This window comes from Notechis scutatus, chromosome 3 (assembly GCF_049901735.1).
Source record: "Notechis scutatus isolate UNSWTSFEM ecotype Mainland chromosome 3, rNotScu1.2, whole genome shotgun sequence".
Lineage (NCBI taxonomy): Eukaryota > Metazoa > Chordata > Lepidosauria > Squamata > Elapidae > Notechis > Notechis scutatus.
Window position 1 is genome coordinate 2,800,684 of NC_142011.1, and position 25,924 is coordinate 2,826,607.

Genomic DNA, 25,924 nt, shown 5'->3' on the forward strand with positions numbered 1-25,924 from the left:
ACTGAGGCCACTTGGAGATTTTATCTATGCCCTCGGCAGCACCTGAACAGTGCCAATGGGTGTAAATGCACTCCTCTCCCCAGTTCTGAGAAGGTTGTACAGCCATTTGCACTCTTCAGATGACCTAAAATACAGACGGACACAAATAAGCCACCAAGTAGCCTCCACGACTCTCAGAGAGAGTGCTAAGGGCCAGAGGACTGCAAGGAACATAGATCTTTCCATCCTCTACCATTCAGTCAGAACTGAAGAAGCTTCTTGGATGAGAAGCGAAATGTCTTGATTTATATTCCTTGCAGACAGCTGGTCATTTGCATCCTTTTAGAGAGCCGTTGAGGCCGCTTGGAGGTTTATCTGTGTCCTCGCAATCACCTGAATGGTGCAAATGGGTGGGTGGAGCCTTCTTGGAACTGCTGAAAGGACTATATTGTAGACAATATGATGGTGTCCTCATCCTCTCCCTGTTGAGAAGGCTGCTCTCCCAAAAAATTTTGGGTTAGAATTCAAAACTTGGTTAGAAGAAATTGTCCAGGGTGGATTGGAGTGGGAACCTAGATTGCATCTTCTGGGTATCATTAAGGAAGGTTATCCCTCCAAAGTAAAATATTTGATTAGCCACATCCTAACAGCGGCACGTATCTCACTGGCTCAATTTTGGAAATCGCCTAATATAGCACCGATACAATTTATTATTCAAAAAAACTTGTGAATGTGCAGAAATGGAAAAACTCACACTAAAATTAAAAGGAAAAGAGGAGGCGGAATTTTACTCGACCTGGAATAAGTGGTATAATTGGCTAGAACGTAAAAACAAAACGAAAAGGGGAATCAAGGGGGGAAAATAAGCTTATGAAACAGATTACGATACATACAATAACAAACAGGAATCGTTAATGTCAGACTCTTAGACTCTCTCGTACTTTAAACAATTAATAGAATTCATTGGTAAAAATAAAGAAGTATAATCCAACAACAAATATTAACAACAGAACATTATGTTTGATAGAACATAAATAACAGAACCCTTAGGAAGTAAGAAATAACTGCCACGTAATATAATTTTGGAAATATTTAACTCACTGTCAAATGTATTAAAGGAAAGTTTAATTAGTTTTACCACAGAGATTATGGTAACGTTTGTTTGTATGAATCTTTGTTTTTTGAGTCTGTATATTTGTATATTTTAATTTTTTGTATTCAATAAAGTTGATTAAAAGAAATAAAAAAAAGAGAGAGAGGGCTGCTCAATTTGAACTTAAATGGCCTCCAGAGCTCTCAGAGAGAGTGCAAACGACCAGATGAACCCAAAGAAATAAGATCCATCCTCCTGCCAGAACCGATGAAGCTTCTTGGATGAGAAGACGAAATGTCTTCAAGGAAAAAGAAAGAATATCCAGTTGCCTTCTGGGATTTCCCTGCCAGGCCCAAACCATTCAGAGGGATAAAGGGGGGAGCAAGGAGAGACCTACCGCCCCCGACGAGTGTTTGCCCCAGATGAAACAATTCAGGACGAAGCAAACCCCAAAGACGACCCCGGGATACAGCATGGCCGTCTGCAAGAGAAAAGGATAAACCAGCTTTAGTGGGTTCCATCTGCTGGTGCCCCCCCGCCCCGGTTTCTGGGTTCCAATTCTTCTCCCCCAATTTTCTGTGGTTAAGCGAGACACTTGCTAAGCGAGCTTTGCCACCTTTTAAGACCTTTCTTGCCACAGTTTTGAAGTGAATCACCACGGTTGTTAAACGAGTCACACAGTTGTTAAGGGAATCTGGCAAGGACCCCGCAAGGCCTCCTCCTCCTCCACCACTACCTCTTTACCCCACCCCCTTCCAAAACTGATGAGGTTACCTAGTTGGGTCATGAAATGTTTACAAGAAAACAACCCGGCTCGGAGAGCACCAAGGACCCCACGGACTTCCTCTCCCTCTCATTCTCCTCTCCTCTCCTCCTCCTCCTCCTTAAATTCTACCCCCTCCTAGCACTGATGAGGTTCCCTAGTTGGCTCATGAAACGTCTGCAAGAAAATCACCAGCTCAGAGAGCACCAAGGACCTCACAGTCCTCCTCCTCCTCTCCACAAACCCCCATCCCTTCTAGCACTGATGATGTTCCCTAGTTGGGTCATGAAACGTTTGCAAGAAATCAACCCAGCTCAGAGAGCAACAAGGATGGTCACCCCAGTCCTCTCCTCCTCCTCCCTCCTCCTCCTCGTCCTGCACATCCCACTCCCTCCCAGCACTGATGATGTTCCCTAGTTGGCTCATGAAAACGTCTGCAAGAAATCAAGCAAGCTCAGAGATCAGCAAGGAACCCACAGTTGTCGTCTTCCTCCTCCTCTCCGCAAATCCCACTCCCTCCTCCCCCTGCGGATGTTACCTAGTATGGTAAGGAAACGTCTGCAAGAAAACCACCCAGCTCAGAGACCCCACTTGAACCCTGAGCTGCAAATATTCTTTTCTATTGGAGCCTCATTTCTGTTTTGGTTGGAATCATCTTTACCATCCCTTGCAACAAGCTTTCCCCAAGAGATTGTCTCTGCCTGTCCATCCCAGTTAGGCCCCTGCCTTTTGTCCTGACCGAGGGCTCCCGCTGTGTGTTCCCCCCCCCCACCAAGGGCCCCCTTCCCCTCCCCAGCCAGAGGCAGCAGCTCTACTCACACAGAAAGCGCCTTTCTTCCACCGATGGCCTTTGAGGGTGCGGTACAAGCGGCCGGCCGAGAAGCCCCCGAAGACCCTGTGTGCCGGGCGGGAGAAAAGAAGAGGGCAGGATGACACCCCGTTCTGCCGGCTCCGAGGAACCGGGGTGCAGCCCCTACCTCACTCCAGATTTTGGCAAAGAAGACCCCTCTTTGATCTTGGGTAAGGTTGTCAGGGAATCGCTCAGTGGTGGGTTTCAAAACTGTTTTTCCTCCCCCCCCCCCCCCAATAATTTTTTATTGTTCTTTTTTTACCTTTTACACATCTTAACCTTAATGTTAACAGTACGGTGCCATCATTATTATATAAACCAATCTCATCTAAATATCTACATTTGTATACATTCATATACATTCATATAGGTTTATCTATAATTTTCTTATCTCCGTTATCTGTCATGCCCCCATCGGAGGAAGACGAACAGCTGACAGGGAGCGGGAGTGTGGCTCCGGTGGCTGTGGAGGAAACTGGGGAAGGGCACAGTCCGGCTGGGCGGAGCAGGGGAGGGGTAGACCAAGAGAGAGGGAATTCAGAGGAAGACCCAGGCCCACCCCCTCTTCATTCTAGGGCACGCAGGGAGGAATGGAGAAGAGAGCAACATGAGTTGCATGGTTTACAGGGGAGGAAAGGGCCCTGATCCCCTTCATTAGTGGCAGCTGGGAAGACAGGATTTGAAAAGGGCGTTTGCGCACAGCACCTTGCTGGAAACAAAGCGTGCATTATCTTTGTTTTGTCAAGTCCTCTCTGGGTTCTGGCGTCCTCCCAACTGTGTGTGTTTCGTTATCTTTTGGAAGTCTGCAATTCCTTATCCTGCCCTGTCTCGTTAATTGCTGCAGCTTTGTGGTTTGTGTTGGTTTTTGTTTATAATTTAGATGTACTTTGGGTTCGGACTGAATTTCTTCCCTTTAAAAATTGTTCCTGGGAGAGTTTTCTTTTCTCCAGCCGATGATAACTGGACATTGGTGGTCAAGTTGGAGGAATTAAGGGACTTTACCTACTTTTGTGACTTTGTTGCCTTTGTGCCATGCCCCTTTGGGTCATCACACGTCCCTTTCCAGACACACACACACAAACACACACACACAAACATTCCAAAAGAAGAGGCGCCAGGTAGCAACTATATACTCACCCCATGAACATGAAGAGGAAACAGGCGGTGGTCATCAGAGCCCCCCGGCTGGAGGGAGACAGCATCCCCAGCATGGCCACAACTGGAAAGCAAGAGAGAAGCGTCAGGGTGCAAAAGGCTGCTGGCTGACCTTGGGGTTGCACAAAGCCAGTGGCAGGCCGTAAATCGGTTTGCTCTGGTTTTAATCCCGCTACTGCACCAGCCGCAGTTCAAACATAGCACGGAGAAGCTGGCATTTCAAGATATTTCTGGAAGTCAGTAGAGATTCCAAGGTCACACTTGTCCCAAAGGGGATTTTTTTTTGTTTTTTCAGGGGGCAACTGGACTTTCTGGTTTCTTCTTTTGAAGACGTTTCACTTCTCATCCAAGGAGCTTCTTCAGCTCTGACTGGATGGTGGGGAAAGGAAGGATTTGTGCTCCTTGCAGACAAGCTGGTCATTTGCACCCTTTGAGAGGGTGGTTGAGGCCACTTGGAGGTTTCTCTGTGTCCTCGGAGTCCCCTGAGTAGTGCAAATGGGTGTGAAGTCTTCTTGGAACCGTTGAAAGGACTGTGTTGTGGACTCCGTATCCATTTTGCATTAGTCAGGTGACCCTGAGGACACAGATAAACCTCCAAGTGGCCTCGACGATCCTCTAAAAGGACACAAATGACCAGCCGCCTGCAAGGAGTATAAAGGGTCACCTGAGTAGTGAAATGGCTCCTTGTAGTCTGCATTTTTTTCCTCTGGAAATCCAGGGCCAGGAATCCAAGGGAAAGAGAGGGAAGAGGGCGAGGGGGGCAGGACCAAAAGAGGGACAGAAGAGTTGAAGGGATTTATACTGGTGTGCAGGAGAAGGTGCTGGCGTAGAAGCCAGGAGACGCTGAGTTCTAGTCCTGCCTTAAGCACGAAGTCGAGGTGGCTGACTTAGGGCCAGTTATTCCCTTCTCAGCCCAACCCATCTCGCAGGACTGTTGTGGAGAAAACAACAGGAGGAGGACTAGGAGGAGAAGAAGAAGAGGAGGAGGAAGAAGAGGAGGAGGAAGATGAAGAAGAGGAGGAAGAGGAGGATGAGGAAGAAGAGGAGGAAGAGGAGGAAGAGGAGGAGGAAGAAGAGGAGGAGGAAGAGGAGGAAGAAGAGAGGAGGAAGAGGAGGAAGAGGAGGAGGAGGAGGAAGATGAAGAGGAGGAGGAGGAAGGAGGAAGATGAAGAGGAAGGAGGAAGAAGAGGAAGAAGAGGAGGAGGAGGAGGAAGAGGAAGAAGAGGAGGAAGAGGAAGAAGAGGAGGAAGAAGAGGAGGAGGAGGAAGATGAAGAGGAGGAAGAGGAGGAGGAGAAAGAAGAGGAGGAGAAACAGGAAGAGGAGGGGGAAGAAGAGAAGGAGGAAGAGGAAGAGGAAGAAGGAGGAAGAAGAGGAGGAGGAGGAGGAAGAGGAAGAAGAGGAGGAAGAGGAAGAAGAGGAGGAAGAAGAGGAGGAGGAGGAAGATGAAGAGGAGGAAGAGGAGGAGAAGAGGAGGAGGAAGAGGAAGAAGAGGAGGAGGAAGAAGAAGAGGAGGAGGAGGAAGAGGAAGAAGAGGAGGAGGAGGAAGATGAAGAGGAGGAAGAAGAGGAGGAAGAGGAGGAAGAGGAGGAAGAAGAGGAGGAGGAAGGTGAAGAAGAGGAGGAAGAAGAAGAGGAGGGGGTCGGTCAGGCCATGTTGTGCCACCAGGGGAGGCCCCCCCCTTGCTTGGGTTTGGCGCTCCCCTCCTGCCTTCCCATGCGGGAAAATGCTCTCGCGCCCTCTGGGGGGGGGCCGTACTCACAGATGACGATCAGGATCATGCAGAAGAGCTGGATGCCGGAGCCCAGGAGGGAGCTGAGGATCATGGGATATTGTGGCGGCCGGAAGACGTCCCCGTGCACCAGCTTCCACCCCGACTCCTCCATGGTGTCCTCCTGCAGGGGGGGCCACACGATGAGCCTAAGAGAAATCTCCTCCTCCCCCCCTTTCTCTCTCTCTCTCTCTCTCTCCTCTTTCTATTCTCCTTCTCTCCCCCCACCCCCTCTCCCCAATCATGGTGCTGGTCATTAACCCTGAGGAACTCACTGCTACAAGACTCAAGCTCTTTCCACCTTAGATGGCTTTCCATCCAAAGCCAGGGAGCAGGAAAATCCTTCCGCCGCTGCCTTTCAGGAAAGGGTCCCGAGTTCAAGAGACGCCAGTTCTCCGGGGGAAGCCTCCCCAGACACCCCTCCACCCCACCCCTCAACAAAGCACTTTCAGGACCCCCCGAGAAGGAGCCCCAGCCCTTTTGCCGGAGAGCAAAAGGGAACGTACAATGTCGTCTTCCTTGTTGTAGTTGGCAATGTCTTTCCGGAGGGTCCGGATGATGATCATGCTGAGAATGCCTGCAAAAAGAGAAACCGAGGGAAAGGCCGGTTCGATCCCCCGCCTGAGCTTCTTCCATGGTTCAGCAGCAACCCCTCCAGCCATCCATCCAGGCGGGAGGGAAGCAATTCTGCAGCTTAACGGTGGATCCTGAAGGCCCCTGCCCCCACACGTCCTCACAACTTTGGGTTAATTAATTAAATTTATAGGCCACCCACCTAGCCACCCGGGGGACACACCAGGCAGCTCAGAGGAGAAAAACAAAAACGGCGTAAAAGAATCTGATCTTAATCTTGGAAAATAAAATGTGCGGTCCTTGGGAGCTCTCTCAGCTTGGAGTTTTTCTTGCACACAACTAGCTAAACATTAGGTTAGAAGGGAATGGGGTTTATGAGGAGGAGGAGGAGGAGGAGGAGGAGGAGGAGGAGGAGGAGGAGGAGGAGGAGGAGAGGGGGAGGAGGAGGAGAAGGAGGAGGAGGAAGAGGAAGAGGAGAGGGAGAGGGGGAGGAGGAGGAGGAGGAGAGGAGGAGGAGAGAGGAGGAGGAGGAGGAGGAGGAGGGGGGAGGAGGAGGAGAAGGAGGAGGAGGAAGAGGAAGAGGAGAGGGAGAGGGGGAGGAGGAGGAGAAGGAGGAGGAGGAGGAGGAGGAGGAGGAGGAGGAGGAGGAGGAGAGGAGGAGGAGAGGAGGAGGAGGAAGAGGAGGAGAGGAAGAGGAGAGGAGGAGGAGGAGAGGAGGAGGAGAGGAGGAGGAGGAGGAGGAGAACAACTGTGGGGTCTTTGATGCTCTCTGTGCTTGGTGGTTTTCTGGCAGACATTTCATGACCCGACTAAGCATCATCATCAATGCTAGGAGGAGGAGGAGAACTGTGGAGTCCTTGGTACTCTCTGAGCTTGCTATTTTCTTGCAGATGTTTCATTACCCAAATAGGTAACGTCATCAGTGCTAGAACTGAGGGGGGTTACAGATGGGGTGGGGGAGAAAGGACCGAGGGAGGAGGAAGAGGTGAAAGGAAGGAATAGGAGCTGTGAGGTCCTTGGTGCTCTCTAAGCTTGGTGGTTCCCTTGCAGACATTTCATGACCCAACTAGGGAACATCATCAGTGCCAGGAGGGAGAGGGGTTGGGCAGAGGGGAGGATGAGGATGGGATCCTTGGTCCTCTCTAAGCTTGGTTGTTTTCTTGCAGACGTTTCATGGCCCAACTAGGGGACATCATCAGTGCTAGGAGGGAGTGGGTTTGTGCAGAGGAGGAAGAGGAGGAGGAGGTGGGGGTGATGGAGGAGGACGACTATGTGGTCCTTGACGCTCTCTGACCTTGGCATAACTCTTGCAGACGTTTCATGGCCCAACTAGGGAACGTCATCCCTGCGAGCAACAAGCTCAAGAGACCACCAGACTTCAACCCTGAGCTACAAATTTCCTCTCAATGCACATTCAAATATTACACAATAAGCATGAAACTCAACAGAGACGGCCGAAGAAGGAAGCGACGCACGCTCAATCCCTTTTTCCACCTCTGGTAGGGAATGCCACCAATGAACTAATTGGCTAATTAACTGGCAATGGAGTGGGAGGGAAACGCTCTGCTAACCAAGAGATGCTTCCTACATTTCAGGAGCTGCTCTCTGAGATCCTGGTTTTTTTTTCCAGCACATGGGTGTCCACCAACAACTGGGGGATTTACTCCTATATAAACCACTAGATTCCTCACAGAGATTCCTCTGTTCTGTTCTGTTCTATTCTATTCCTATTATCTTTTTTTTTTTTTTTTTTGGCTTAATTAAAATTTGAATTCTTAGACTAGGGGCCTCCAACTTTAAGACACGTGGACTTCAACTCCCAGAGTTAAACTATGTCTAGTTTAAGGAAAAGAAGGACCAGGGGAGACATGATAGCAGCCTTCCAATATCTCAGGGGCTGCCCCAAAGAAGAGGCAGTCAAGCTATTCTCCAAAGCCCCTGAAGGCAGGACAAGAAGCAACGGATGGAAACTCCTCAATGAGAGAAGCAACCTAGAATGAAGGAGAAATTTCCTGACAGTGAAGACCATTAACCAGTGGAACTGCTTGCCTCCAGAAGTTGTAAATGCTCCAACACTGGAGGTTTTTAAAAATATGTTGGATAACCATTTGTCTGAAGTGGTATAGGGTTTCCTGCCTAGGCAGGGGGTTGGACTAGAAGATCTTCAAGGTCCCTTCCAACTCTGTTATTCTATTCTATTCTATTCTATTCTATTCTATTCTATTCTATTCTATTCTATTCTATTCTATTCTATTCTATTCTATTCTATTCTATTCCTATTATCTATTCTATTCTATTAAGTCCACATGTCTTCAAGTTGCCAAGTTTGGAGATTCCTGTCTTAGACAATGGCCTGTCTCAGGTAGGTGGCTTTTGGCAGGTAAGGACCTGCTAAAGACAAATTAATTAATGCCAACGCAATGAAAACGAAGGTAAACTGATGATCCCAAATCCTGAAATCCCTCCCTCCGCCTTTAAATTCACTTTCACACTGGTTTCTAATTCACTTTTGCCCTTTTGGGTTTTTAAATGTTGCGTGCGTGTTAATGTTTCACTGGCACGTTGTCTGGAGTCCCTCCGGGAGGGAGGTAGCCGGTTTTCAGATTTGATCAATACATTGATCAATAAAAAGATGGGGGGGGGGGGGGAGAGGAAAGGAGCTGAACTGGCCCAGAACTAACAGCTTCCTAGAAGTTAAACTAGAAGGTTCTGAGCCTGTTTCTTTTCTTTTTAAATTTCAAAAATCAGTTATTGCCCTTGCTCTGAATCATATCAGTTAAATTATAAATTTATTAGTTTTTTTGTTTTTTGTTTTTTTTAAAAAAACACACATTGTAAATTGCCCTGGGGAGTTTTAGAAGTTTAAATAAATTTAACAAACAAATAAACAAAGGGAAGTGTCAACATACAAAAACAGATAGGATAGGTTATTAAAAAAGCAAAGGCGATTCAGAAATTCTGCTGGCATCTTCCAGCTGCACCGCCTAGCTACAGGGTTCCTATTACCCTGTTTACCCCACCTTTTACTGGCGTTATTATGGGCTGTCACCCCGTCAGCCGGATGTTTGGACTGGATTTGGCATTTCTGTCTACCTATCGAGCCCTTCCCAGGAACCTGGGATAGGCAGATGTGAACGTCTGATGGTGTTAAGAGGTTTCGTCTCGGGATGTCAGCTGTTCCGAGGCAAACCGCCTTCCGCAATTGACTGATGGCAAATTCGTCAATGCTGCTAGTTTATGATCAATCGTATTATCCTCTCTGTTGTTCTGCAAGTTCACGGCGTGCTTCTTTGTACCAAATTCCCTTGGCCAGATGAAATCGACCCCAATTCAAATCAATCCAGTTCAAGTGCCCCCGGTTTCCCTTACTCACCTGAAAGGAAGAAAACCACCACGACGGAGTTGACAATGGAAAACCAATGTATCTGCACATCACTCATGGTGAGGTAGGTGTCCCAACGGGAGGCCCATTTAACGTCACTCTCCTGCAAAACACAAGAGGGAAGGGAGGGGAGACCTGGATGGGAAGGGGCTCTGCTACGGGCTGGCCTAGCAGCCTTTTCTGATTCAGGGGACGGCTGCTTGAACAACTGCCCCCCGAAGCTCTTTTCAGCATCCTTCCAGGGCCCAGGTTGCATGGGGTTCAGGTGTGTTCGTTTGTTTTATTTATTATTCACATTTCTGAATCAGAATAGAGCTGGAAGGGACCTTGGAGGTCCCTTCTAGTCCAGCCCCCTGGCTCAAGCAGGAGATCCTATACAATTCCAGACAAATGGCTGTCTAGTCTCTTCTTAAAAACTTCCAGGGAATGGAGCACCCATAATTTCCGGTGGCAAGCAGTTCCACTGGTTAATTGTCCTCACTGTCAGAAGTTTCTCCTCAATTCCAGGTTGCTTCTCTCCTTGGTTAGTTTCCATCCATTGCTTCTTGTCCGGGTGCTTTGGAAAATAGGTGGGTCCCCTTCTCTCTAGGGTAGCCCCTCAAATCCTGGAAGACTGCAATGGAGTCCCCCCACCCAAGTTCTTCTTTTCTCTAGATTAGCCAAACTGAAATCCTGCTGTCGTTCTTCCTATGTTTCAGTCTCCGGGCCTTTGATCCTCTTATTTGTTCTTCTCTACGCTTTTTCCAAAGTCTCAACATCTTTTTTTGGTAACGTGGTGACCAAAACTGAATGCAGCGTTCCAGGTGTGGCCTTACTAAGGCTTTACAAAGCGGTGCTAATACTTCTAACTGAAGTGCCCATCTCCCTTAAAGAGTGTCGACAAAATGAAGGCAATGCTTGACTTTTTAACATTGAATTTTAATCACCCTTGCCTCATTTTAAATGTTATATATACTGTTTTATGTTCTAGAATTCATCCAAAGTCGCTCCGGGAAGGAGATGGATGGTTTTAAGATTGGATCAATAAATAAGACAGAAGAAGATGAATGTAAGTGGAGACTGGTTTCTCTTGGCCCCTCTCCTCTAAAACCAATGGTCATAGCAGTGCCCGATGGCGCTGAAATTCCTCCTTTGCCCCCAAGGAACTACAGGATGGGTCTTTGCGGGCACAGAAGGAATGTAACTATATTGTCAATTTAAAAAATGTGTTACCCCAAGGGCTGGGAGTAGCCCCTCCTTTCAGCTTAGTTGTCCAGGAAAACTGACCACATCCTCTCTGGTTGCCCCCAGGAGCTCTAACCACATCTTCCTTTGAACAACGGGGTTACCCAGGGCAAAAATTAGAATAGAACGTCAGCTTGGGGGGGGGGGAGGGGGATTTTTAGAGACCAGCCTTGGAGAAAATATTTAAAGGAGACAGTTTGGTGTAGTGGTTAAGGTACTGGCCTGGAAATCAAGAGATCTAAGCCCACCTTAAGCACGAAAGCCAGCTGGGTGTTTTTGGGCCAATCACCAGGAGACGGTGAGTTCTAGTCCCACCTTAGGCATGAAAGCCGGCTGGGTGACTTTGGGCCAATCAATCACCAGGAGACTTTGAGTTCTAGTCCCATTTTAGGATGAAAGCCAGCTGGGTGACTTTGGGCCAATTACCAGGAGACGGTGAGTTCTAGTCCCGCCTTAGGCATGAAAGCCAGCTGGGTGACTTTGGGCCAATCACCAGGAGACGGTGAGTTCTAGTCCCGCCTTAGGCATGAAAGTTGGCTGGGTGACTTTGGGCCAATCACCAGGAGTCGGTGAGTTCTAGTCCCGCCTTAGGCATGAAAGTTGGCTGGGTGACTTTGAGCCAATCACCAGGAGACGGTGAGTTCTAGTCCCACCTTAGGCATGGAAGTTGGCTGGGTGACTTTGAGCCAATCACCAGGAGACGGTGAGTTCTAGTCCGCCTTAGGCATGAAAGTTGGCTGGGTGACTTTGAGCCAATCACCAGGGAGACGGTGAGTTCTAGTCCCACCTTAGGCATGGAAGTTGGCTGGGTGACTTTGAGCCAATCACCAGGAGACGGTGAGTTCTAGTCCCGCCTTAGGCATGAAAGCCAGCTGGGTGACTTTGGGCCAATCACCAGGAGACAGTGAGTTCTAGTCCCGCCTTAGGCATGAAAGTTGGCTGGGTGACTTTGAGCCAATCACCAGGAGTCGGTGAGTTCTAGTCCCGCCTTAGGCATGAAAGTTGGCTGGGTGACTTTGAGCCAATCACCAGGAGACGGTGAGTTCTAGTCCCACCTTAGGCATGGAAGTTGGCTGGGTGACTTTGAGCCAATCACCAGGAGACGGTGAGTTCTAGTCCGCCTTAGGCATGAAAGTTGGCTGGGTGACTTTGGGCCAATCACCAGGAGTCGGTGAGTTCTAGTCCCGCCTTAGGCATGAAAGTTGGCTGGGTGACTTTGAGCCAATCACCAGGAGTCGGTGAGTTCTAGTCCCGCCTTAGGCATGAAAGTTGGCTGGGTGACTTTGGGCCAATCACCAGGAGACAGTGAGTTCTAGTCCCGCCTTAGGCATGAAAGTTGGCTGGGTGACTTTGAGCCAATCACCAGGAGTCGGTGAGTTCTAGTCCCGCCTTAGGCATGAAAGTTGGCTGGGTGACTTTGAGCCAATCACCAGGAGACGGTGAGTTCTAGTCCCACCTTAGGCATGGAAGTTGGCTGGGTGACTTTGAGCCAATCACCAGGAGACGGTGAGTTCTAGTCCCGCCTTAGGCATGAAAGTTGGCTGGGTGACTTTGTGCCAATCACCAGGAGACGGTGAGTTCTAGTCCCACCTTAGGCATGGAAGTTGGCTGGGTGACTTTGAGCCAATCACACTCACTCTCAGCCCAACCGACCTCACAGGGTTATTGCCGTGAGGAAAGGAGGAGTATTAGGTTTGTTTGCTGCCTGGAATTAATTCTAAAGTAATCAAGGCAGGATGAAAAATCTCTTCCCGGTGCCCCCCCCCCAGCACCAGTACTCACCTCCCAGTGCACAGAATAAGTAAAAAGTAACTCATTGGGCTTAGTGGGGTCAATTTCTTGAGCGGAGGCGCTGGCAGCTTCGGGCAGGACACAAACTCCCTTCTCATCCACCTTCATGTCTGTGGACCAAAGAAGAGGGTCAGGACCGATGATCTTTCTTTGGCCAAAGGATCCTATCCAGGTGATCCGAGACTTCCTCAAAGCATCTCGCTGCCTCCTCCGGTCCTTGACAGTTGCTATGGGCCAGGGATTTGGGCTCAGGGCTTCCAAAATTTGGCAAATGCCTGATTTGATTCTCCTAGCACAGGGGGGGTCAAACTCAAGGGCCGGGGGCCATATCCCGCCTGTGGGGTGCTTAGATCTGCCCCGTGGGGAGTTTTCACTGGCAGAGGGCTGCACAAGGTCATCCAGCCCAAAACGGGGGGGCATGAGATTTGTTTTCGCTGGCAGAGGGCTAGCGAAACAAACTAAAAACAGAAGGAGAAATGTTTCCCCTTTTGCATCTGAGCATGCAAGAAGGGGCAGGAAAGGAGGAAGGGGAAGAAGGAAAAAGGGGAAGGAAGAAGAAAGAAGGAAGGAAGGGTCTCAGGGCCTTAGCACATGGCCACCACAGGTATCCCTGACACAAGTCTTGTGCTATGCCCACCATGGTCATGCCACCCCCACCTCCAGTCCTCCGAGGTCAAACACAACCCTGATGCGGACCTCAGTGAAATCAAGTTTGACATCCCTGTGCTAGCATGTCACATCCTGTCCTCCCAACAAAACACAAACAATTCTCTACATTTCATTCATTTTTTAATCTTACACAGGAAAAGTCCCGAACACGCCAAGACCTGCATATCTGTATATGTATATGGATCTTTGGTTATTCGGGTATATGTATATGTATATGTATACACACACACACACATATGTACATATATATTTGTTTTCTGAGGTTTTCGCGGGTATTTGTATGTGGATCTTTGGTTATTCAGGTTTCTCCTGAGTAAAATTGGAAGTATGGCTAGGATACTTCCAATTTTACATGCAGGAAAAACCGAATAACAAGATACACCACGTATGTATGTATGTATGTATGTATGTATGTATGTATGGTATTCAACTTTGTTCGGGTATTTTCCCACATCATTATAGTTCAACATATATATATATATGTATACACACACACACACACATATATGTGTATATATATATATATGTTTTCTTAAGTTTTCACGGGTACTTATATGTATGGTATTCAGCTTTGTTTGGGTATTTTCCCACGTCATTATAGTTGTGCTTTTAAAGTTGTAGCAACGTTTTGGCAGAATCTCATCTGCCACCATCAGGCTTCTGTATTGTGTCCGTCTGTGGGTCAGACTTTTACAGTGGTTTCAGATTTGAATTTGGGGCAGCCTATTGCTGTGCCAGAATGGTTTTTTCTTCATCCTGATTGGTTGGGAGTCTTGGTCTGTGTTTATTGGTCTTGGAGTTTGCTGTGTTCTGCTTGATTGGTGTCTCTGATATCTTCTGTCTGTTTTGTGGCTCTTTTTGTGTCTTGATTGGCTGGCAAGATTGTGTTCCTTTATTGGAGGCCTTTAGTGCGGCCTGGCTCCGAGTAAATGGACGGCTATCATTTATTAGGAAGCTAGGTTTCATCTGGGTGCCTGGTTGGGGTGAGTTTGAGCTGGAGGTATCAGGAGGGATCTGTTTGTGCCCAGGTGTTTGCCTGGCTAGTGGTGTGGAGATTTTTTTGTTTGAGAGTGCAGGCTTCCAGATAATTGACAGTCTGGTGGAATCATCTCTTCTATTCATGCTTTCAGGTCTTTTTTCAATCTCTATGGCTTCTCTGATAATTCTGTAGCTGGAGTTTTCTATCGTGGCTAAGGTTTTGGTGCCATTGAAGTTGATGCTATGACCTGTAGCTTCCATGTGTTGGACTAGTGAGGAAGTGTGTTCCAGCTTTTTTACTGCATTTTTGTGTTCATCCAGGCGGGTACTTATTCTTCTATTGGTCTGTCCAATGTATGTGGCAGGGCATGATGCACAGGGGACTTCGTATATGCCTTGGTTTTCCAGGTCAATTTTATCTTTGGGGTTTCTTAGGATGGCTGCGATTTTTCTGTCTTTTTTGAAGGCAGTCTTGATGTGGTAATAAACCAATAAACACAGACCAAGACTCCTAACCAATCAGGATGAAGAAAAAACCATTCTGGCACAGCAATAGGCTAGCACCAAATTTAAAACAGAAACAGCTGGGAAAGCCTGACTCACAGACGACCCTAATACACAAGCCTGATGATGGCAGATGAGATTCTGCCGAAACGTTGCTACAACTTTAAAAGCACAACTATAATGGCGTGGGAAAATACCGAACAAAGCTGAATACCATACATGTAAGTACCCAAAGCTTAAGAAAACATATATATATATATATATATATATATATATATATATATATATATATATATATATATATATATATATATATATACATATATATATATATATATACATATATATATATATATATATACATATACATATACATATACATATACATACATACACACACACACATATATGTTTTCTTAAGTTTTGCGGGTACTTACATGTATGGTATTCAGCTTTGTTCGAGTATTTTCCCACATCATTGTATTTGTGCTTTTAAAGTTGTAGCAATGTTTTGGCAGAATCTCATCTGCCATCATCAGGCTTCTGTATAGTGTTCATCTGTGAGTCAGACTTTTATAGTGGTCTGTAGACTATAGTCAGACTATAAAGTCTGACTCACAACTAACACAATACAGAAGCCTGATGATGGCAGATGAGATTCTGCCAAAACATTGCTACAACTTTAAAAGCACAAATACAATGATGTGGGAAAATACCGAACAAAGCTGAATACCATACATGTAAGTACCATAAAAACTTAAGAAAACATATATACACACACACACACATACACATATATATATACATATACATATATATATATGTATGGCATTCGGCTTTGTTGGAGTATTTTCCCACGTCATAGTAGTTGTGCTTTTATACAGAAGCCTGATGATGGCAGATGAGATTCTGCCGAAGCGTTGCTACAACTTTAAAGCACAACTACTATGACGTGGGAAAATACCATAACAAGCGAATGCTATACATGTAGTACCACGAAAACTTAAGAAAACATATATATATATATATATATATATATATATATATATATATATATATATATATATATATATATATATATATATATATATATATATATATCCCTAACAACATCCTTGTCTAATCCCATTAATTCTTCAGCATCCTTTTTAAAAAAAAAATCTTTTTATTAGAGATTCTAACAATAGTGAAAGATAATACAAAGTGAAAGGACTTGCACCTATTGTTCAGATAGTCTTCAATTTACAACTGATCGTTTAGTGACTTACGACCATTTTTCACACTTAGGACTATTGCAGCATCCCTGTGGTCAAAATTCAGATGCTTGGCAACTGACTCATATTTATGACCGTTGCAGCATCCCGGGGTCAGGCGATCCCCTTTTACGACCTTCTGACCAGCAGTCAGTGGGGAAGCCAGCTTCACTTAACAACGCTGGTGTCAACTTTGAAGTGAACCTGGCTGGGGCCATTTTGAAGGCTTCTGGGTTGCCACTGTGTGAAGGAGGGATAGGGAAGGGGGGACATAGTTGGATGGGGGTTTGTAGCCAAAGCAGAATTGTTTCCTGTGGGAACCAAGGACATTCCAACGGGTGGCTGGGGAGAGGAGGAGCCCCGTATCCAGGCAACCAGCTAGCATCTCGATTGGACAATGTGACTGCTTGTTTGGGGAAAGGGGGGAATTGTCAACTGTTTAATCAGGTGAAAATCGCGGGAAATTTCAGAGTCGGTTTTCACCAGCTTGTGCCAATATGAGGACCCCCAATAAAACTGTTCTTTTGGGGAACTCGTCTGCCTTGGAGCTCTGCTTTCTATGGAGTTATTACTTTGGAAGCCAGACACCTGGCAGGAAAGGTCATAAGGTGAGGCGAAACTCGCTTAACACCTGCTTCGCTTAGCAACTGAAATTTCAGGCTCAGCTGTGCTCGTAAGCCGAGGACCACCTCGGGATTGGGGCAGCCCCTGGGCAGCTCAGCCCCAAGTGAGAACAGCCGCCGGCCCTCTTACCTGCCAGCGCAATGCTTTGCGGGATGACCTCGAAGCGAACCACCCGGTAGGTGGGCTCCTGGTTCACCTCCACCTCCTCTTGGTGGTAGTACAGGATGAAGGAAAGGTGGTTGTGCAGGAAGAACTGGAACAGACGACACAGAGATACACGTGAGGGAGCCCAGAACAGCGGAAGGGGACAACTCACGGCGGGACAATTTAACAATTCAATGTAATTATTTAGAATAGATAATAAGAGACCAACTTGGTTTGCTATTTGTTCTCAGGACTTATTTTGAGACACACACACATACACACACACACCCAGATCGTTCTGCTTTGTTTGAAGACTTTCTGCATTTTATAGTATGGGGAATATTGAACTTATTTTGGATGATGGACCCCCGTTGTTCCCTTATGGCAGTTAAGACTGATAAGAATCCTGAAAAATAACCACGTTTTCTGCCTCCGTGCTCGGCTCACAGCTGGTCCGAGAACCAGTTCCAAACGTTGCTCTCCCCTTGGCCCGTTCCGTGTGAATGAATCCAGCTTTCCCACTATTATTTATGTAAATTTCCTACTTTGGGACTCCACCCCAAGATGCCAAGCCAAAAATGTGTCAGAATGGGGCGATTTGGCCCTACCAACTCGCCGAGGCCAACTCAGCGCAGCCAATTCACCGTGGGATAAAAACTCATTGGAGGGCTAATTCAACCATTTTTCAGTATTTAAAATAATTTAAAAATATGTTTTGAATGTTTGTTATTCCCGTTTCATTATGTCCCTCCCTTTGCATCCTTTCCTTAATGATTGTATTCCACCATTTCTTTGATAGCCATGTTTTCCCGAAAATAAGACCGGGCCTTATTTTCTTTTGGGCACATAAATAAGCACTAGGGCTTATTTTGGGGGGATGTCTTTCGTGTACAGGAGGCCCACTTTTTCTGCTTGCTTGCGGAGTGGCAGGTTGCCTGGGACGCCAGTGCCGGGCAACATGAGGCAGGGCGGGTGGAGCTGACCCATGCGCCCTGCACCGGCTTACCTCAGGGCTTCCGCAGCCAGGCCACCCACGCCGCAACACCTACCTGGATTCACGGCCACGGCACCAACACATCGCTCGGGCCCCTGCTCCGCTGCAGCCACGAGCGAGCAGAAAATGTGGGCCAGAAGCCACAAAAGGGCTCCATCTGCACAGGGTTGCTAGTGCTGCCGCCGTGAGGCAGATATCGGGACATGGATGGCCTGGCTGTGGGGGACCCTGAGGTAATCCAGTGTGAGGTGCGTGAGGTAGCTCCACCACCATCGCATCTCGCCTCGTGGGTGCAGCACCGCGAGCAACCAGACAGAATGGGCGTCCGGCTGGCTGCACAGACTCTTAAGTAGGGCTTATTTTGGGGGGGGTAGTGCTTATATTAGGCATACACGTAAAAAAAACATGCCAGGGCTTATTTTTGGGGTAGGTCTTATTTCCGGGGAAACAGTATTAGTCTCACTCTTGTCCCACGGCAAGTTGGCTATGGCAAATTGTCATAAACACCAGAGGAAAGTCATTTGGAGTAGGCTTTGGGGCAGTTTTCCCCTCCATGTAGTCACTGGACAGGACCCTTTCGAGACAGTTTCTCAAATCGCATCCCAGAGTTCCATGGACACCTGATAGACCAGGGGTTGCAAACCATTTGGACCTCAGGGACCACCAAACCCATCATTTAAAATCCCGCAGATCAGAGACCCTGGGAAAATCCCCCAAAAAGTCTGCAGGAAAATTCCCCACCCTGTCTTCCTACTGATCGATTGTTCTTTATTTGGGATTGCAGGATACTGTCTCCAGCTCTGTTCTCAGAGGGAAAAGAGAGAGAGAGAGAGACAGAGAGAGAGACTTTGGCTTCATGCAAGAGAGAAGCAGAGAGAGAGAGAGAGAGAGAGAGAGAGAGAGAGAGAGAGAGAGACTTTGGCATGCAAGTCTTTCTTTCTCTCCCCAAACTCTGCCAGAAATGAGTCTTTGTGAGACTTGTCACACCGGCGCAGCCTCTTGGGGCAGGAGGCCTTGCAGGGTCCCCAAGACTCCTTTCTGGCAGAGTTTGTGGGGGGAGAAAGAAAGACTTTTGCTGCTTTCCTTGAGTGCAGCCAAAAGCAGAAGAAGAAAGAAGCAGGAAGAAGCAGTCCGGTGGCCAGGCCAGGCAAGTGGGGAAAGTCCCCCCCTCCCGCTTCCACCGTCCCCTCACTACCTCGTGTTTGTGCGCAATGCAAGCGACGCAAGCCTTGTATTCCTGTGGGCCATATGGGCGGCACAGCCTTGTGTTTCTGCGCAGCCTGGATTAATTGCCTTGGGGGACATTTCTCTGTGGACCACCAAAATTTCCTCACCACCAGTGGTCCCAGGCCCACTGGTTGGCGACCACCGTGATAAGACTTCTATGAGAGATTCAGGTTTTAATTTAACCTAAAAAGTTCACACAAAAGCAGCTCACTTTCCTTCACCCTTGATCAGAGGGGCTCCCAGATTCTTTTTAAAAAACTAAACAGGTTCTACAGCTTGAGAAAGTGAGAAACTCCTTGCCTTACAGAACTGCTACGGGGCCAGGACTCTGCCCCACCGCAAGCTTTTTACCACAAGGCAGGCAGAAATGCGGAAAGGAAGTCAAAGCAAACATGTCCACACACAGACAAAAAAAGAAACTTTCTGGTCATTTCTCTTGCCCAAAATAACAGATAATCAGAGTTGGAAGGGACCTTATATGTCATCTAGTCCAACCCTCCGCCCAAGCAGGAGACCCTACACCATTACTGACAGATGACAGTCCAATCTCTTCTTGGAAGCCTCCAGGGATGAAGCTTCCACAACTTCTGTTCCATGGGTAGATTGTTCTCCCTGTCAGGAAATTCCTCCTTGTTTCCAGGTTGAATCTCTCCTTGTTCAGTTTCCATCCATTGTTCCTTGTCTGGCCTTCCCTCCAATAATGGAAGACTGCTATCCTGTCTCCCCGATCCTTCTCTTCACTAGACTAGCCAGGCCCCAGTTCTTGTAACTGTTCTTCAGAGATAGATAGATAGATAGATAGATAGATAGATAGATAGATAGATAGATAGATAGATAGATAGATAGATAATAGAGAGAGAGATAGATAGATAGATAGATAGATAGATAGATAGATAGATAGATAGATAGATAGATAAACAGACAGACATAGATAGATAAGGAGATAGATAGATAGATAGATAGATAGATAGATAGATAGATAGATAGATAGATAGATAGATAGATAGATAGATAGATAGATAGATAGATAGATAGATAGATAGACAGACAGACATAGATAGATAGATAGATAGATAGATAGATAGATAGATAGATAGATAGATAGATAGATAGATAGATAGATAGATAGATAGATAGATAGATAGATAGATAGATAGATAGATAGATAGATAGATAGATAGATATAGAGATAGAGATAGATAGATAGATAGATAGATAGATAGATAGATAGATAGATAGATAGATAAATAGATAGATAGATAGATAGATAGAATACATAGCTTGACCCCCTCCTCCTCTCTGTGGCAGCCCCTCAAATATTGGAAGATGCTCTCCTGTCTCCCCTGGTCCTTCTCTTCCCTAGACGAGCCACGCCCAGTTCCTGCAACCGCTCTTCATATCATTTCATTTAATCAATCAAATCATTTTAAGCTGGATTAAATAAATAAATAAATAATAAAATACAAAACTAATAACTAAGAAAGAACAAAGAAGTTACAAAGAAAAGAAAACCCAAAGGGACACAGACTCGATGGCTCTCTAGGTCTTTCTCTACGGTCAGTTTTCTATGTTTCTTTTTAAAAACAAACCCAGGATGACTCACACTCCATCATAACTGACTGGGCTCTCCAGTACAGGGAGTCCTCGACTTAACAACAGTCTGTTTAGTGACTATTCAAAGTTACAATGGCACTGAAAAACTGATTTAGGACCTTTTTTCACACTTACGACTGCTGCAGCAGGCCATGGGCCCATGATCTAAAACTCAGGTGCCAGGCAACTGACTTGTACTTGCGACGATGGCAGTGTCCTGGGGGTCACGTGTTTCCCCTTTTGCGACCTTCCAAGAAGCAAAACCCATGGGGAAGATTCACATAACAACCACGTAACTTAACCGCTGGAGTGATTCACTTAAAAACGGTGGCAAGAAAAGGTCAGCAAAGGGGGCCAAACCCACTTAACAACTGCCTTGCTTAGCAACAGAAAAGCGGGACTCAATTGTGGGTCATAACTTGAGGACCGCCTGTAATCTCCTTCTATTCGCTGCAACGGGAGGGAATTTGCGAAGGTTTTTTTTTTTTTAAGGAAAGAGATCAGCGTGTCTCGCCTTTTTGTTTCCGCCCCGTTGAACCAAAAGTCCACTATTTCCTCATTCTGCCACGTCCTCCAAGGGGAGAATTACCCAACTTCCCAATTGGCTCACACCGATCTCTGGCATGCAGTAAAAAGTAACACAAAAAGCCATTGTGCCACCGGAGAAGACACGTCCTTCCGGAGCAACAAAGCATGAGGTTGCTGTAAACTCCTTGGGAGTTCTTGGTTTGTTTGTTTTTTTTAAACTGTGGTTTGAGCAAATTCCTCATTTTTAACAGCTTAAAAGCAAACACAGGTAAGTGCATTCGGTCAGGGTTCCAAACGACACGCCCAATGGAATCAAAACCCCAAGGCAGGCATACTCCTTAAAAGTTTATTAGGTTTATTAGGCCTGTCATATTGGCACGTCTGCGGGAAACCCAGCTGGGTGGGATTCAAACATCCCAGCAACCGGTTCTCTTCCTGGTTGCTGGGTGGGCAGGGCCTACTGGAACTTCTGGGAGGACTGGTTGTTGTTTTTTTCCCCCCTTTCTCAGAGTCCTGAGGCTTCCCTCGGGAGTCTGGGAGGGTGAAAACAGCCTGCCCTGGGCTCCGGAAGCTGGAAACAACCCGTTTCTGGAGTTTCAGAACTTCCTGTTTGGCCCATTTCCCCCCCCCCTCCCAGAGCCAATGCACAGACCCTGCATTTTTCTACATCCGAAACGGGCCACGTGGAGACTCCGGGGAGGGAGGGGCAGGGCCAGCTGGTTGGTTCAACTACGAGTTCGGTGAACCAGATGTAAATTTAACACCCGGTTCACCTGAACTGGTCCAAACCGGGTGAATCCCACCCCTGGGGAAACCCAACTCTAAACCCCCCTCGGGTTTCCACCCCCCCCCCCAGTTAAAAGTAAAGTTTTTCTTTTCCTGCCCATGGGAATCCATCACGTGGTCCAATCAGATCACAGTCCAAGGGTCAGCTGGTCTGAGATCCCACCTCCTCGCACCTGGTGGGAACGTCCTTGGTTCTCAGAGGAAAGAATTTTATTTGGGCTACAATCCCCAGCTATCTCTACCTCCCCCCTCCCGTTCACCACAGCTCAACCCATCTCCCGCTGTGGCAGCCCTGACGGTGCCAGGGGAAAATGGCTCCAGGGCTGACACATCCACTTAGCGACTGTTCAAAGTTACAACGGCACTGGAAAAATTTTTAGTTTTAGTTTCCTTTATTGTCGTTGCACCTCATACAACGAAATCAAACACCATCTTCAGTGCACATCATGACCATGAAAATAAACACAAACACACATCCTTCACACTCCACACTTTGAACAGAAACCCCCGACACCACACCCAATACTGCACTATATAGCAGAATTCAAAAGAGCTACCGCCCTGGGATAGAAGCTGTTTTTCAGCCTATTTGTCCTTGTTTTTATTATTATTATCCTGTACCGTCTGCCAGATCTTAGTAGTTCAAAAAAAGGGGGTCCCCAGGATGAGATGGATCTTTGAGGATGTTTTGAACTTTCTTAAGGCAGTGGGAGCTATGAAGCTCTTCCAAAGAGGGGAGAGGGCAACCCATGATCCTCTGGGCAATGACGTTGACCCTCTAAAGTGCTGTCCTATCTGCCACTGTGCAATTGGCAAACCCTACACAGGTGTGCAGTAAGTTAAGATACTCTCTCTGGTGCAGCGGTAGAAGGTCACCAGCAGTTTTCCATTCAGTTGTTGTTTTCTGAGAAGCCTCAGGTAGTATAATCTCTGCTGGGCCCTTTTGACCAGGGCTGCAATGTGAGCTCCCACAGGTCAGGTCCTCTTTTAGGGTAACATCCAGAAACGTAAAACTTAAAAAGTGACTCGGGACTGTTTTTCACTCTTACGACCGCTGGCAGCATCCCCATGGACACGTGATTTAGATTTGGCCACTTGACAAACAACATTTGTGACCTCCCGGCAAGCAAATTCCATGGGGAAACCAGGTTCACTTAATGACTGCGTGACTACTTTAACAACCGCAATGATTCATGTAACAAACATGGCGAGGAAAGTCGTAAAAACTGGACAAAACTCACTTAACAAATTTTCCACTTAGCAACCTAAATTTTGGACTCGATTGTGGTTTTAAGCCACAATTGGTTGGCTGGGGAATTCTAGCAGCTGAAGTCCAACCATCTTCAACGCTGGCAAACATTGAGCTAAAAACTGGGGTCCTTCTGAGCAACCCACTAATACAGGGAGTCCTCGACTTAACAACAATTCATTCAGCGTCCGTTCAAAGTTGCAACGGAACTGAAACAAAAGTGACTTAGGACTGGTCCTCGCATTTATGGCTGTCACGACATCCCCATGGTCGCGTGATCTAAAATTCAGGCCCCTGGGACACTGGCGCGTCCCTACTACGGTTTCAGGATCTTTGCGACCTTCCCAGCCGGCTTCTGACAAGCCAACTCAATGGGGGGAAGCCAGATTCACTTAACAACGGCAGTGATTCACTTAACAACCAGGGCAAAACAGCCGCAAAAAACAGCCACAGTTCACTTAATACACTCCTTGCTTAGCAACAGAAATTCTGGTCCCGGAATTTGGGACCAAAATTGTCGTAAGTCAAGGACTACTGCGAATCAAGGGACAGAGCGAAAAAAACACCCCCATCGGATGTCCGTAAATGCCTCCCGCCCCCACCCCACGCAAAGGACCCTGGTACCCCTACCCTGTTCTTCTCCATGAACCCAAGTCGGTAGCCGTGTTCGAACTGAAGGTCCCGTTCCTTGTTCTTCTCCTCCTCTTCACGGTTTGAGTAGAACTCCAGCCTCGTCGCCACCGGCAAGTTGTCAGCAATGCTGCGGGGACAAATCCGCGTTTGGGAGTCGGACCCACTCAAGGGTGGGCTTCAAAAAAATTTAGCAAGCGGTCCTCTGCCCGGATGCTGGGGGGGACGTGGCCATGGTGGGCGTGACCTAGTTGGCCTCCTGCACCGCAGCGGGGAAGGGGGCGTTTTCCCTCTCGGGCTCCGGAGGCTTTCCTCAAGACTGCGGGAGGGCAAAAATGGCCTTCCCGGACTCCGGAGGCCGGGAATGGGCCTGTTTCTGGCCTTCCGGAGCCTCCAGGAGGCTGGTTTTCCACCTTCCCCTGAGCTCTGCGTAGGCCCTGCACTTACCTAGGATCCAAAAGGGCCGCGTGGGGACTCCTGGGAGGGGAGGGGCTTGCTGGTTCACTGAACCGGCCATAAAATTAGCTACCAGTTAGCAATAGCGATAGCCCTTAGACGTATATACCGCTTCGCAGGGCTTTTGTAGCCCTTTCTAAGCGGTTTAGAGAGTCAGCCTCTTGCCCCGGACAATCTGGCTCCTCATTTTACCCACCTCGGAAGGATGGAGGGCTGAGTTGACCTTTAGAAGGAAGGAAGGAGGGAGGGAGGGAAGGAGTGAGAAAGGGAAGGAAGGAAGGAAGGAAGGAAGGAAGGAAGGAAGGAAGGAAGGAAGGAAGGAAGGAAGGAAGGAAGGAAGGAAGGAAGGAAGGAAGGAAGGAAGGAAGGAGGAGGAGGGAGGAAGGAAGGGAAAGAGGGGAAGGAGGGAAGGAACAAAGGAAGGAAGTAGGGAGGGAGGAAGGAAGAAGGAGGGAGGGAGGGAGGAAGGAAAGAAGGAGAAAGGGAGGGAGATGGGAAGGAAGCAAGGAAGGAAACGAGGGAGGGAGGGAGGAAGAAGGAAGGAAAGAAGGAGGGAGAGATGAGGGAGGGAGGGAGGGAGGGAGGAGGGAAGGAAGGAAGGAAGGAAGGAGGGAGGGAGGGAGAAAGGAAGGAGGAGGGAGGGAGGAAGGAAGGAAAGAGGGAAGGAAGGAAGGAACAAAGGAAGGAAGTAGGGAGGGAGGAAGGAAGAAGGAGGGAGGGAGGGAGGAAGGAAAGAAGGAGAAAGGGAGGGAGATGGGAAGGAAGCAAGGAAAGAAAGGAGGAGGGAGGGAGGGAGGGAGGAAGAAGGAAGGAAAGAAGGAGGGAGAGATGAGGGGAGGGAGGGAGGGAGGAAGGAAGGAAAGAAGGAGGGAGGGAGGGAGGAAGGAGCCCTCTCTGAGCAGTTTACAGAGTCAGCCTCTTGCCCCCAACTATCTGGGTCCTCCTTTTACCCACCTCGGAAGGAGGAAGGCTGAGTCAAACTTGAGCCTGGTGAGATTCAAACTGCTGGCAGTCGGCAGAATTAGCCTGTAATACTACATTCTAACCACTGGGAAGGAAGGGAGGAAGGAAGGAGGGAGGGAGGGAAGGAGGAAGGAAGGTGCTCTCCCTAAGCGGTTTACAGAGCCTCTGGCCCTCAACAATCTGGGTCCTCATTTTACCCACCTCAGAAGGATGGAAGGCTGAATCAACCTGGAGCCTGCTGCAATTTGAACTGCCAAATTGTGGGCAGCTGGCTGCAGATACTGCACTCTAACCACTGCACAGCCCACCCCTGGGCCCACTGCCTTCCCTTCTCCCCGAAGGACTTCCCGCCCCCTGGCCCCCCCTGAAGGCAAGGCAGCCCCCCCCGCTTTTTGGAGGTCAAGGAGACTCACAGGTGCACATAGTATTCCTCCTGGATCCTTTCCACCACCAGCTGGCTTTTCTCCTTCGTCAACACAACGGGCTTGTTCGGGACATCGCACAACACCTCGCACTTCTTCTCCACGTTCATGGAAACCTGGAAAGGTGTGTTGACAATGCGGTCCCCTCTCAGGACCTCACCTGGGAGCGGGGGCGGGGGGCGGGGAAGGGGGTTGGGTTGAGGAGAGGAAGAAGAAAATTATTCAGAGACTTTAAGGCAGGGGTGTCCAACCTTGGCCACTTTAAGACTTGTGGACTTCAACTCCCAGAATTCCTCAGCCAGCAAAGCTGGCTGAGGAATTCTGG

General features: G+C 47.8%; 1 protein-coding gene across 1 annotated transcript in view; it reads right to left on the reverse strand.

Annotated features, from left to right (window-relative positions):
- TM9SF4 (transmembrane 9 superfamily member 4) overlaps positions 1-25,924 on the reverse strand; it is a 61,973-nt gene that overhangs the window by 17,276 nt on the left and 18,773 nt on the right. Inside the window, exons 4-13 of the mRNA XM_087962341.1 lie at positions 25,591-25,759; positions 23,759-23,888; positions 16,737-16,860; positions 12,571-12,689; positions 9,556-9,667; positions 6,116-6,186; positions 5,601-5,733; positions 3,823-3,904; positions 2,655-2,730; positions 1,470-1,553 (exon numbers count right to left, since the gene is read on the reverse strand). Of these exons, the coding sequence (XP_087818467.1) occupies positions 1,470-1,553; positions 2,655-2,730; positions 3,823-3,904; positions 5,601-5,733; positions 6,116-6,186; positions 9,556-9,667; positions 12,571-12,689; positions 16,737-16,860; positions 23,759-23,888; positions 25,591-25,759 (1,100 nt within the window). The remainder of the gene's footprint in view (positions 1-1,469; positions 1,554-2,654; positions 2,731-3,822; positions 3,905-5,600; positions 5,734-6,115; positions 6,187-9,555; positions 9,668-12,570; positions 12,690-16,736; positions 16,861-23,758; positions 23,889-25,590; positions 25,760-25,924) is intronic.